This window comes from Sabethes cyaneus, chromosome 2 (genome assembly GCF_943734655.1).
Source record: "Sabethes cyaneus chromosome 2, idSabCyanKW18_F2, whole genome shotgun sequence".
Lineage (NCBI taxonomy): Eukaryota > Metazoa > Arthropoda > Insecta > Diptera > Culicidae > Sabethes > Sabethes cyaneus.
In genome coordinates, this window is record NC_071354.1 from 119,906,977 (window position 1) to 119,921,310 (window position 14,334).

Here is a 14,334-nt window from a genome sequence, read left to right on the forward strand (position 1 = left end):
TTCCCGTCGTAGTAAGGAAAGCCACTCTAATTTTCATCATTTCTTAGGTGGATTTAATGAATACCCCAAAAGTTCTTGTGCTGATTTGACTCAAACACATTTACCTTCCGATCTGTGCATCTTGAATTCACTAAAAAGCGATTAGTAAAGCATTTTATTGAAATTACGCAACTCCTCGTACCGTTTTAAAATCCGCCCATCAACATTTTTCATCGTCCGAACTAAAAATCACAATAATATTTATGAAGCTAGCGCGCATGTATTTGTGCAGGACGGCATGACAAATGTTATTCTGCAAAATTTCTGCTGGTCATGCAAGTTTTCCTGGCTGCAGAATAATGACAATGCTTTGTGTGAGTTGTTTTCGTTTTATAAATGACGGAAATTGAAACGTTTAGTCGATATTTTCTTCTTCGTCGCACGACGACGAAAAAAGTAGGAAATTCGGCTGCTAGGAATACTTTAATGAAAAAAAGCATTTAAATAGAATTCAGCTCACTTTGATTGATCGCGTATGATAGTCAACAAACTAAAATATTAGAGAACAGCTAGGTTTGCATTGTGTGTCATAAAAATCGCTGATATTTTTTATAATTTGTGTTGGATAGGACGGGAGTAGGCAGTTACGACGAAGCAGTACCCATACATACATACCCATACATACCCTACAAGCAAAGTATAAAGGTGTCAACGGGCACAATCTGATGAAGAAGAATTTTATTAAACGAAAATTATGTATAAAGTAAAAAGGTATCAACGGGCATAATCTGAAAAAGAAAATTTTATTGAGCAAATTTTATATACAAACAAGATAGAAAGGTGTTATAGGACACAATTGAAAGTGAAAATATATCGACTAAACCTCCTAGGTAGCTGCGCTTGTCAAGTTGTCGTTGTCACTCCTACTTTTTGTCCAATGCTGGAAGGTGCATGGGTCGAACCAAGCTGTAATCTGAGATTATAATCGGATTCCAACCCACAACACCCGCCAGGGCATGTGGCTCGCTGGTACCCGTGTACCTTTGAACCACAGAGGCGTCTCCTGAGGCGACAGAGTGCAGTCTCCTTTTGTCTAGTGCATCTCTTACTTTCGGTCGTTACAGTTGGGACCATCACCGGTACTCTCGTGGTTCGTTAATAAAGTGGTCAAATTTTGAAAAAAAGTGGACATTAGCAATTGGGTAAAAAATGCGTAATTTTTCAAGGGTGATGTGTTCGGAGAAGTTTAATAATAAAATATAGCTCATCTTTCTCCACTATTAGGGTGACCGTGAATTCACCTATTAGGGTGATACAAACTTTTGTTTTTTTAAATTTCAAAAAAAAAATTTTTCTTCAAAAAGTTGCAGAACATACTAAAATAAGCAACTTTGCTGAATACATTAACTATCTATCTCTTACTGGTTGCGAAATATAATAATGTGTTAAAAAGCAGCGCTTAAAAATGTAGAAAATTATTGTGGGGTTGCTATACAATCGGCTATCCCGAAACTTTTCGAATCATTAGTTTATTGTCACCTTTATGACAATGTAGTCGGACGTATTTCTTCTGTGCAACACGGATTTTTGAAGAAGAAATCAGTTGTAACAAACCTGTGTGAGTTCACCTCAATGGTTACGGACTGCATATCGAAAGGTTTTCAAGTGGACTGCATATATAACGATATGAGCAAAGCGTTTGATACCGTTACTACAGTGGACCCCCGTTCGTTTGAACGATTCCTCATGCAAACTAACGGGGTTAGCTTTTAATTTGAACAACTGGTAACCCTGAATATGTGAGCTGGCTACCCTGTTCTTTGTTATTGTTTTGGTGGATTGATTCAGTTGGCAGTTGCAAGCACCGAATATTTCATTCTCCGATCAGATTTCTACCATAATCGTTGAGAAAACGCATTTTGAAACAGATTAAACACGCTAGATCTGTCCAAACAAATCGTGTTTATGTGCATTGTCTGCATAAGCAAATGCTGTCATATTGAGAATGACATTTGAACCATTTTTAATTTGCACGTCGTGCAAACCAACGGGGTTCAAATTAAAAAGTGTTCAGATTAAAAACGGTCAAACGAACGGCGGTCCACGGTATTAATAGCATCTTGGAGGCAATTGAAGAGTTTGGCGTTCGAGATCCATTGTACAGCTGGATGATATCGTATCTGATGGATAGAGTACAATTTGTTAAAATTCGCGGCAACAAATCTTCCTCATTTACCGTACATTCTGGAATACCACAAGGTAGTCACTGTTCGTGATTCTAATGAACAAATTGCCTGATGCTATTACCCACGCAAGAATTCTAATTTATGCAGACGATATAAAAATCTTCTTTCCTATCAAGTCCACGGAAGATTGCCTGAAATTGCAGCTCGGCCTAGGCCACGTTGGAAGGTACTGCGAAAACTTAGGATTAAAAGTAAATGCAGACAAGTGCTCAGTAATGACATTCACCAGAAAAGTTAACCCCGTGATCTTCGATTGCGGGTACCGAAATAGAGTAGTGCCGCGCACAAAATATGTTCGTGACCTGGGTATAACATTCGACCGCTCGCTCTCCTTCAATAGATACATTGATAATGTAGTCAAAGAAAGCCTGAATATTTTCTCGCTCATTAGAAGATTTGGCCGTGTCCTCAAAGGTCCTTATGCTATATTAGCAGTCTACAAAGGTCTTGTTAGAAGCAAATTAGAGTTACTTACTTTAGTGGCAACGGTCCGTTACCGATCCTGCGCCGAACGAATTATGGTCCTCCAGTGCCGTCGGTCCTGGGCTGCCGTTCTCCAATCCTCACGAACACCGGCTGAACGTGTACCGTCTTCGACAGCACACATCCTCCGGGTGCGGGATCTGCCTCGGAGTCTACGGCCTCTTCCTGGTTCTCTGCTGAAAATAGTTGTGGCTACTCTTTCATCGGGCATTCTGGCCACATGTCCAGCCCACCGCAGCCTACCACATTGCACTACCTTCACTATATCAGCATATTTGTACACTTGGTACAGTTCGTGATTCATGCGTCTGCGCCACACTCCATTTTTCATTTTGCCACCAAGTATAGATCGCAGAATTTTACGCTCAAAAACCCCAAACACTCGCCGATCAGTTTCCTTTAGCGTCCATGATTCGTGTCCGTAAAGGGCCACCGGGAGGATTAGTGTTCTGTAGAGCGCCAGTTTTGTGCGAATTTGCAAACTACGGGACTTCAGCTGGCTGCGTAATCCGTAGAAAGCTCGATTCGCGCTTTCAACTCGTCGTTTCACTTCGCGGCTTACATCGTTGTCACATGTCACGAGTGTACCAAGGTATATAAATTCCTCCACTACTTCATATCGTTCCCCATCTAACTCCACCTCGGCACCACTTGGGCTCCCAGGTTCCCTACCAGCAACCATGTACTTCGTTTTGGCGGTGTTAATGGTTAGTCCCAATCTCGCCGCTTCCCTTTTAAAGGGCCTGAAGGCCTCTTCCACTGCTCTACGGTTGATTCCGATGATATCGACGTTTTCCGCAAAACCAAGAAGCATGTGAGATTTTGTGATGATAGTTCCTTTCCTTTCCACGTTTGCCCTTCGTAATGCACCTTCCAAGGCAATGTTAAATAGCAGGTTAGAGAGTGCATCCCCTTGCTTCAGTCCATCCAACATCACGAAAGCAGCTGAGGTCTCACCCGCTATTCTAACGCATGATTTGGATCCGTCCAGCGTCGCACGAATCAGCGTAACTAGTTTCGTCGGAAAACCATGGCCTAGCATTATCTGCCACAGCTCATTTCGTTTAACTGAATCGTACGCCGCTCTAAAGTCCACAAACAGATGGTGTGTCTGCAAGTTGTACTCCCGGAACTTGTCTAGCAACTGATGCACGGTAAACATCTGATCCGTCGTGGAGTGACTCTCACGAAAACCAGCTTGGTACTCGCCAACGAAGTACTCCGCTAACGGTCTCAGTCTGCAGAACAGGTTACGGGAAAGCACCTTGTAGGCAGAATTGAGCAATGTAATTGCTCGATAGTTTTTACTCTCCAGTCGATGTCCCTTTTTCAAATTGGACTATGCTAGTGTAATATGGAACCCGCAATACGTAACTCACATTTAGCGAATAGAAGGAATCCAAAAGAGATTCGTTAGAGTTGCTTTCAGAAATCTCGGATGGAACGGAGAAGAGCTACCACCTTATCAGGACCTGTGCTGCCTGGTAGACCTTGACTCGGTCCTCGCGAGGCATAAGATAGCCGACATCGTGTTCTTCACGAATATTCTTGCAGGACGAACTGTCAGCCAACCTCTTGCCAGCCGACTAATATTGAACAATAGTCCAGTCTCGCTACGGCGAAGGAGAACCTTCGAGCCACCGCACAATAGTCGGAGAATTGCGACTTTTGGCCAAAATTATTTTTTAGTTTCAAATTGATTCTAGCATATACAAATATAATGTTATAAAAGAAATGGTTTAAACTTATAAGAACTCATATTTAGGGTGATTTGGGGAAAAATGATTAAATGTTTCCGATATAAATATTTGCTTGACAAAAAAAATTTTTCTCTCTCGCGGGGATTCTCCCATTTTCTCATTGAAACTCTCTTCAGGTACTAAATAAATTTAGTAACAAAGATAATCAAATTTGTTGAAAGAATATTTAAAATTTTAAAGACTTGCTAAAAAGATGACAATTTTAAAATAATTTTTGTCGGAAAACGTCAAATTATAGCAAACTTTTAATTCATATTTTGATACAACATACTTCGAGCTTTCAGGCGCACTGTAAGAAACTGCGGCGACAAGAGGCGTCAAGAGTTGTTTTTTTGATTAGAGTTTATGAGAATTTCATTTTTATTATAAGTAGCCTATAGTGCACCTCATTGAGTTTAATTTTTGTTTTCATTTCATTTTTAAATATGCTAAGATATCAGTTTTAAAATGATATATAACAATAATATTTACATCCGCGATAACTATTTAATTTTTTGACTTTTTTAAAATGACCTATTTTTCCAACTTTTAGAATGGGCAACTTTGACGGCTTATTTCTACATGATATTTCTTTTATATCAAAATTTTATTCGCGAATCATAAAAATATAGACAATTTACTCCCTACAATAAAACTGAACCTTGTCGTGGTGTAGGGCTTTTTAACTAATCAGTAAATGAACAGCGGTCACGTTTACTTCTGAATGTGGGTATATATCAAAATACTTTTGTGATTTCAAGTGGGACTCGGGGTAAAAATTTACCAAATGTGATTGTTGCGTTGTTCAGAAAGTGCTTTTATTCCGTTTAAGAATAAGGCCAGTATGGGGATCTCTGACAATAGATGAAGTTTTCTGGGATTCATCCCTATTTATCACAACTGTCACAAATATCTCCGAAAAATGTCGGATTGATTGAGTTGGTCGGGGGCTTAGGGTTAGCAAGGGTATGTAAGCGGGATACCAGATCCGATTGGATGCCGAAGGACCACTCTGTAATGATTACGGGTAATAGCACTTCTTAGGTAGCAGATGGGAAAATTAGGTCAATTCGTGTCGCGTGTTCGAGCTTCGGCTGGGCGGTGCTGCTAGATAGAGTAGGATTTTTGCACTGGCCCCGTGGCTGTCCTGAGCTCTGATGGCCGCCCGCGGGCTCTGTCGATGGGAAGGGGTCGAGTCTTAAAGAGACGTTTAAGCCCAGAGCTTTACAGCACTTTGGTCTCGAGGGTTGGAAGGCGGGCGAGTCTATATTTTGAAGCTTCTGTCGACTACCGCGAACGTCCAGCTTGTGTTGCGCTCAATTTACTTTGTATCGTAAGAATACACTGTGAATGCTAAGGGGATGAAAGATTAAATTTGCCCTGATAAGTTGATAACCACTAATGCTCCGAAATTTGTCTTACCTATTGGTTCATTTATGGTTGTTTGTGTTGGAAAACTGAAAGCGGGCGCGCGGTTGAAGACCGGTGTCAGGCGGGGCTGACGAATCCTCCACTTCTTCACTATACCACATATTGCAACACGAGTGATACAAAAAGTCCAAAGCTCATTTACAAATTCGATCTATTATTTTTCTTCTCATCATCATCATCATCGTCATCATTATCATTATCATCATCATCGTCATCATCATCATATATTTAAAATATGACATTCCGGCCTTTGGCAGAGAGATCTTAGAGTCAGTTCGTGGAGTCCGCGCAGGGCCGAAACGCCTCCGCCTGCGGGTATAGGCGTGACGGCTATGCTTGGGGCTCTACCTGTGTTTTAGTGGGCGACAGTGCCTGTCTCGTCAGGTAGAACTGATGTTTGAGGTCTCCCTGACACTTTGTTGACATCACAAAAGGGCCCAGCGCAGAGTTTTATACGCTATTAAGCGACCAGTTGGATAACCCGAAAAAAGGAAAAAAGGATAATAAATAATCAAGCCCTTGTATAATATTCCATCAAGAGTATTAGCTAAACAATTGTGGAATGATTTGCTGAATGTATATCACGATTTGAAATTCGAACCAAATTAAAACTTTGCCTAAAACCCGATTTAATCCACCTAGTAGTGAAAGGAACCTTTGTTATCCAGCTTTTTACTAGCCATAATAGCGGACGTGTTCGTAACGTTTGAACGGCACCTTTAACATTTCACTGATACATCGCACGTTTGCTTTCCGCGCGTTCACGATAAAACTAAAGGAATGTACGGAAAGAGAATGTGCGATGTATTAGGGAAATGTCAAGGATGCTGTTCAGGTGTTACGCTCACGTTCACCATTATGGCTCGTAAAAAGCTGGATACGGTCTTACTTGCTATTTGTGATAGAAATCGACACGTCTTCAGAACACAATTCATCTATTAGTTATCGTTGCGTAGTGCGTTGGTTTACAGAAAATTTTTGAAAATTGATTAAGTTTACAAAATGCGAACAAAATAGGAACACTTTTAAATTTTGATAGATTCTTTTTTCATGAAATTACTGAGTAAGGATAAGTAAGTTGTTATTAATCTGACTAAGTGCAAATTAAAGTAAGTTTGGAAGAGGAAATTATATTCTTTAACATATACGTCGCCTAGTAAAGGTCTAATTTATAGGTTTTTGAACTATGCATAATTTCCTGTAATGCCATTCTATTTGATTCAAATCAATAGTTTTCTTAAATAATTTTCATCAATTTTTATTACCCTTCGGTTACTCGCGCTGTTGTATTTTATACAACACGTGCAGGTTTTTCAACGCCATATTGTTAGTTACAAATACAGTTACAAATCGTTGTTTAACTAACGTATATTCTTCGATAAACTTATTATGAACAAAATGTCATAATTATTCAATGCATGAATAATTTAAATTATTGGGAAAATGTATGCAGCAAAACTATCAGCAAATGTAAATTGTTTAAAATGTATCCGTTTGCTGGTGGTCGAAAACTGATTTTACAAATTCATATACAATAAATAAGATTTTTCTATCTTCGCTGCAGAGATAGAACGTTACTGTTTTTAGCAAAATTTCTTGTAATAATATACTCTATAACATTGCAGAACACATCAATGTGTTATATTGACACTGAAGAAAAATATTTTTCTTATTTCACTTTTAGGGGGATTAATCAAAATTTAAATTCCACCAGACGATAGACCTTTCAATTTCAAGAAACTTCCAAAGGTACGATAAACCTAAAACCAAGTTTTCCCAGTCAAAACTCTAGTGCACACGTTTTCTTTGGTTTGGGGTTATTTTGCGCGCGAGTAACTGTTTTACAAAAGTTGGCGCGAGTGTTTGAGGGTTAATATAATATCTTTTGACCGGTAAAACCAACTCTTATGAAATTTTGCATATATATTCGTAGTGTCAAAACCTCTCGTTTCCGTTTGATATTAAAATAATTGAAATTAGTTAAATTATCTCGGTTCAAATCATTATAAATTATTGTTAATTTTGGCTTGGTGCATACAGTTGCTCATAACTTTCAAATTAAACGTCCAATCAAAAAATCATTCAATAGTGATCTATAAGGATACATTATCTTTCAAATGAGACTAATAGCGCATAAATCGGTCTGGCCATCTCTGAGAAACAGGCGATAATTATTACCTTGTCAAAACAGGTTTTTTAAGCATAACTTTTAAACTAATTGTTTGTTTTCAATTAGAAATTCGTGAATAATTTAGTTTTAACAAGAGCTTTCTTTTGATACTACCCTACGATAAAACTGAACCTTGTCGTGGTGTAGGGCTTTTTAACTAATCAGTAAATGAACAGCGGTCACGTTTACTTCTGAATGTGGGTATATATCAAAATACTTTTGTGATTTCAAGTGGGACTCGGGGTAAAAATTTACCAAATGTGATTGTTGCGTTGTTCAGAAAGTGCTTTTATTCCGCTTAAGAATAAGGCCAGCATGGGGATCTCTGACAATAGATGAAGTTTTCTGGGATTCATCCTTATTTATCACAACTGTCACAAATATCTCCGAAAAATGTCGGATTGATTGAGTTGGTCGGGGGCTTAGGGTTAGTAAGGGGATGTAAGCGGGATACCAGATCCGATTGGATGCCGAAGGACCACTCTGTAATGATTACGGGTAATAGCTCTTCTTAGGTAGCAGATGGGAAAATTAGGTCAATTCGTGTCGCGTGTTCGAGTTTCGGCTAGGCGGTGCTGCTAGATAGAGTAGGATTTTTGCACTGGCCCCGTGGCTGTCCTGAGCTCTGATGGCCGTCCGCGGGCTCTGTCGATGGGAAGGGGTCGAGTCTTAAAGAGACGTTTAAGCCCAGAGCTTTACAGCACTTTGGTCTCGAGGGTTGGAAGGCGGGCGAGTCTCTATATTTTGAAGCTTCTGTCGACTACCGCGAACGTCCAGCTTGTGCTGCGCTCAATTTACTTTGTATCGTGGGAATGCACTGTGAATACTAAGGGGATGAAAGATTAAATTTGCCCTGATAAGTTGATAACCACTAATGCTCTGAAATTTGTTTTACCTATTGGTTCATTTGTGGTTGTTTGTGTTGGAAAACTGAAAGCGGGCGCGCGGTTGAAGACCGGTGTCAGGCGGGGCTGACGAATTCTCCACTTCTTCACTATACCACATATTGCAACACGAGTGGTACAAAAAGTCCAAAGCACATTTACAAATTCGATCTATTATTTTTCTTCTCATCATCATCATTATCATCATCATCGTCATCATCATCATTATATTTAAAATATGACATTCCGGCCTTTGGCAGAGAGATCTTAGAGTCAGTTCGTGGAGTCCGCGCAGGGCCGAAACGCCTCCGCCTGTGGGTATAGGCGTGACGGCTATGCTTGGGGCTCTACCTGTGTTTTAGTGGGCGCCAGTGCCTGTCTCGTCAGGTAGAACTGATGTTTGAGGTCTCCCTGACACTTTGTTGACAACACAAAAGGGCCCAGCGCAGAGTTTTATACGCTATTAAGCGACCAGTTGGATAACCCGAAAAAAAGGAAAAAAAAGGAATATTTCTTTTATATCAAAATTTTATTCGCGAATCATAAAAATATAGACAATTTACTACAAAACCGCGTTTAAGCATGTGCTAAAATGTGAAATTTTACATTCGGCAATTTTGGCCGCTACTTTATATGGAGCCCTTATGTGCACCGTTGTGAACCAGGAACTACACACAGAATGAGCCTACGTCCCGCTTCATGAATGCCTACAAACTACAATACACTGCAGGAAATTGTCACCATTGATATGAGCCCAGATACAATTAGACATAAGCTTAGATTATATTTTAGAGAACAATTGTATTAATGTCTTTATTGTTTATATGTTTTATTCATTTTAAGAAGTGTGTTTTATATTTATGTTTTGTAACTAGGTTAAGATTGGGTAACGGGCTCAAAGTCTATATTCAAATACATACAATACAATACAAGTTAGTTGAGCGCTTTATCAAATAGCTATTTTTATGTCTTTTGTGCTGGTTTGTGGCTTATTAAACAAATATAGTAAAGTTCAGATTCAGATATAAGTTAGTTGAATATACTTCATCATGGGATGAAACTACAACATGCTGTTATTTACAATTATTGCTGTCAACAATAAACAAGACATTCGTAATGTAATAGTTCAAATATTAATCCTTTTATTTCGAAATTTTCTTGTATTTTCAGGCATTTCATGAAAAATAATTGAACACATAGAAGCCATTATGTCCGTCCTTATTTTGTTCTGTTGGTTTTTTTTCAACGATCTATCATCTGGAACACAAGCAAAAAATAACGATTATATAGGACAACAAAATATATACCAATTGCAGAATGTAATTGCTCAGTTCTCATCCTATAATAATTCGTGCTTCAGTCATTTGACGTATGATATACACAGAAATATGCTGTATGCCGGCGCGACCAATAGAATATATCAACTGGATTTAAATTTGAAGCTAGTCAAAGAAGCCATTACAGGCCCTGTACGTGACTCTCCTCAATGTCATGCGGGAGGATGCTCTACAGATGATATTGAAACATCAGAAACTAACAATCATAACAAATTGTTAATATATAACAACGTAGGCGACACACTGATAGCGTGTGGAAGTATTCATCAAGGAGCCTGTAATATCTATTATCTCAGTGGACAATTTCCGACTTCTGTCAAATATATGGAAGTGCCGTTAGCCGCAAATGATGAATTTTCATCAACATTTGCATTTATTGGGCCAAGCAAATATCAGTCGTGGAAAAAAGAAGACATATTATATGTTGGGACGACATTTACTAACGTTGGTGACTATCGGCACGATGTTCCCGCTATCGCATCGCGAAAATTAGATGATTTAGGCTATGCCGAGTTTTCCATTCAACAATCCAATATTAATATTGATGTAAAATATCGTGATCATTACATCGTAAATTATGTGTATGGTTTCAACAACTCGGAATATGCTTATTTTGCGGTGGTACAAAAAAAATCTCATCTAGCAGATGAAGCTGGTTTTATTACGAGGCTAGCTCGCATTTGTGTCAACGATCCTAATTACGATAGTTATACGGAGGTAAATTAACGCAAAATAATTTCAATACAGTTTTGTTTTTCCATTTTTCACAAATATACTGCCGTGAATCGCATATCAGCTTTATGTTATTTTTTAGTGATTTTATGTTTGATCGCTAAGCCCTCCCATGGGTATAGGTGGTTTGTCGCGTACTTCGGCACACTCCTAAACTTAATTCCGCATGTAGAATGTAATATAGTTTAAGTTAGATATATGTGTAGTATGTAGTATAGTATTGCATAATTTAGCTTTATGTGTAGCATGTGTCTCGTAAAGCGGAATGGAGCGAAATTGAACGGATTTGATTTTAAATTCAATCCGTTTAGGCCGAAACACCGGGAGGGCTTACTCAGTTCCCTAGATGAAATGCTGGTATGCACAGAAATTTCTCTAGGAAAATGAAACCAAATCCTACCCACGATTCATGAGATTTTAACTTACTCATGAAATTTAAAATTATCGCTAGTTAGAACGAATGAGTGTTCAAAAATGATGTGTGTGTGTGTGTGTGTGTATAACCTATCTATCTCCCACTGTCCGGCAGTGATATTACGAAAAAAAGGTAACTGCATTGATGGTGTCTATACAATTATCTTAGTTTCGGGTTATAGATGGTGTTAGCTCTACTGATTATCCAAAGACCCATGAAGAATGACTGAGTACCGTGTTAGTACCATATTCTGAACACTTACGCAAGGCTAAATATACTAAATTAAAAATAAGGGTTTCAATCGTTTCTAACTGAAAGTCTTCATTACCATTTCATTTACCGAACATCTGACTAGATGTCTGAAGTTAGGTTGGTTTTAAAATAAATGGAAAACATATCAAAAAATAATTTCTTGAACATCGGGGTTTGGTTTCCTTATTATGGACACTTTTAGCAAGATGGTTCCTAATAATAGACAAAAATGTTCCTAATTATGGACAGTAAAAACATTGTATATTTGAAACAAAAATTATATATTTATATAAGATTTGTTACAAAATTTATCTAAGTAACACTTTTGCGGTTTTATCGGCCTTTTTAATTGCTCTTATAGCTTTCCTCGCTTCTATGTTTTTCTCCTTAGCTAGCCTCTCTGCCTCAAGTTGTTCGTAGTACTTCTGGTACTCCTGGCTGCTAGCCACTACCGGAGGACGACTACGGATGGTTTTTAATGTACGACGGCGCGTGATGTTCGTCTTCGTTGGAATACGGAATGCTTTATCGAAAAAGTCATTTTGAGCTTCAGTTAAAATTTGAAGGCCACTTATAGTACTAGTTGTAGTTAATAGTGTGGGTGATAGATTTCCGACACTATTGGAGATATCATGTAAGGCTGTGCTTGTTGGAGGTGTTGTAATTATCCAATCCTTGCCCGGTTTTTTTTCCTTTGACAGTTCTTGGATGATTTGGTTAAGCATGGATGCATGATTGGTATTATCTGCAAAAGATAATATTTAAACAAGCACAATAAGTACTTATTCATGTATGAAGTAATTGTTTCCGGAATTTACCTATTATTTCAGATTCTTCGAAGCCATAAAACGCTGTTTCCAATGGATCTGCCTGCAGAAGCTTTTCATCTGCTATTTTTTTGATGTGTTTCCACATATGAAATAAATTGATATCGCTGGTAGATCCAGTCCATGAGACCGTTTTTTCCTTTTCTTTAAATGTCTGGCTCTGATCGGATGTGAGCAAAGATTCTATAACTTCTAGAGCAATTTTAGCACGATCAATGTCACCCTTAGTGTATGAAGTAGGTGGTACTTCTGAAGTATCACTTCCACTTACGTTTTTTTGGAAAGGCATTTCGTAGTTGACTGCATCCGGATTAAACACATTTTCTAAATCCATTTTGGAGATTACTTGCCAGGTTGTCGATGCCATCAATAGCTTGCTTAAGTAAAGGTGCGAAATCTGTGCGCGTCAGTGGGTCTCCAGCCCGTTCAATCCTCCAATCGATGAATTTTCTGTTCTATCCGACCTTCAGTCCTCTAAAAAACGATACATCCAAAGGTTGTAGTACGTGCGTAGCATTGGGGTACAGGCATATGAGAACGATGTCATTCTCCCGGCAAAACTCGTTTGATAGCACACGTGAGATCTGTGGCCATCTACAAACACAATAACCGGAAACGAAGTCTTGCACCGTACAAGCCATGGAAGAAAAATGTTTTTCAAATAATAATAAAATGTTTCTTGGGTCATCCAACCACTATCACTTTTACCCGCTGCCCAGTCATCCGGTAAGCTTTTCACTATTTCGGCGGGTAGACGCATTTTGTACATATTTTTCACCACATTTAGCCAGAACTGACTCCTTTGTTGGTACTAAACGTATGCCGGTTTCATCCATGTTGAACACGGACGCAGGATTTCGAAAAGTATTCTGTAGTTTTTCGGAGCAAATGTAAGTTGATATTTCGGCGAACCATTTCTGAATTGATTGCTCTATTATGCATGTTCTTTGTTTCGATAAAGCGCTTGGGACACGTCTTGAAATTTGCGGATGCCGTTTTAGAAATAAGGACGTCCATTTTCTACCTGGGAAGCCGTTCGGAAAAAACATTTGTTCTTCCACAAAGCTTCATATATTGTCCTACGGATATCCTCAGACGATTCGTATCAATGGGCAAACCAGCTTTGCAAGACCGATCGATAAAATCAATTATACGATTTTCATCCTCCTTCGAAAGTATGGTTGGTTTGCCTGGATGACTGTGAACAGACGGCGTTTTTAGTTTCGAGTGGAGGGTGCTGACGGCAACACCGTACAAAGCAGCAGCATCCCTTATTGACATACCTCTACCAACCAACATAATGGCCTTCTCCATTTTCCATCCGGTGTGTACGGTGATTTTGTTTTGTCGCAACATACCTGTTCAGAATAAGGAACCATTAGTGAAAATCGGTGCCAAAAACAAGACACTTAATTTGAGAAACAAATTCATGAAAAATAGCTAATATTTTTGTTCACGTACGATGCACGGTACTTACTGATGAATTTTCAGTAGATTCTGCGGAAAAACCCGATTTAATCCACCTAGTGGTGAAAGGAACCTTTGTTATACGGTCTTACTTGCTATTTGAGATAGAAATCGACACGTCTTCGAAACATAATTCATCTATTGGTTAACGTTGCGTGGTGCGTTGGTTTTCATTAAATTTTTGGAAATTTAATAAGTTTACAAAATTTGAACAAAATAGCAGCACCTATAAATTTTGATAGATCCTTTTTTCATGAAATTACTGAGTAAAGGTAAGCTGGTTGTTTCTAATTTGAGTAAGTGCAAGTAAAAGCAAGTTATAAGAGGAAATATTATTCTTTAACATATACATTGCGTAGTAAAAGTCTAGTT

General features: G+C 38.6%; 1 protein-coding gene across 5 annotated transcripts in view; it reads left to right on the forward strand.

Annotated features, from left to right (window-relative positions):
- The window catches only part of LOC128734284 (plexin-B), a 748,132-nt gene that overhangs the window by 101,592 nt on the left and 632,206 nt on the right, over nucleotides 1-14,334 (forward strand). For all 5 annotated transcript variants that reach the window (XM_053828386.1, XM_053828387.1, XM_053828388.1 and 2 more), the window contains one exon: nucleotides 10,103-10,986. In XM_053828386.1, coding sequence (XP_053684361.1) covers nucleotides 10,141-10,986 — 846 coding nt within the window. In that variant the 5' untranslated portion in view covers nucleotides 10,103-10,140. The remainder of the gene's footprint in view (nucleotides 1-10,102; nucleotides 10,987-14,334) is intronic.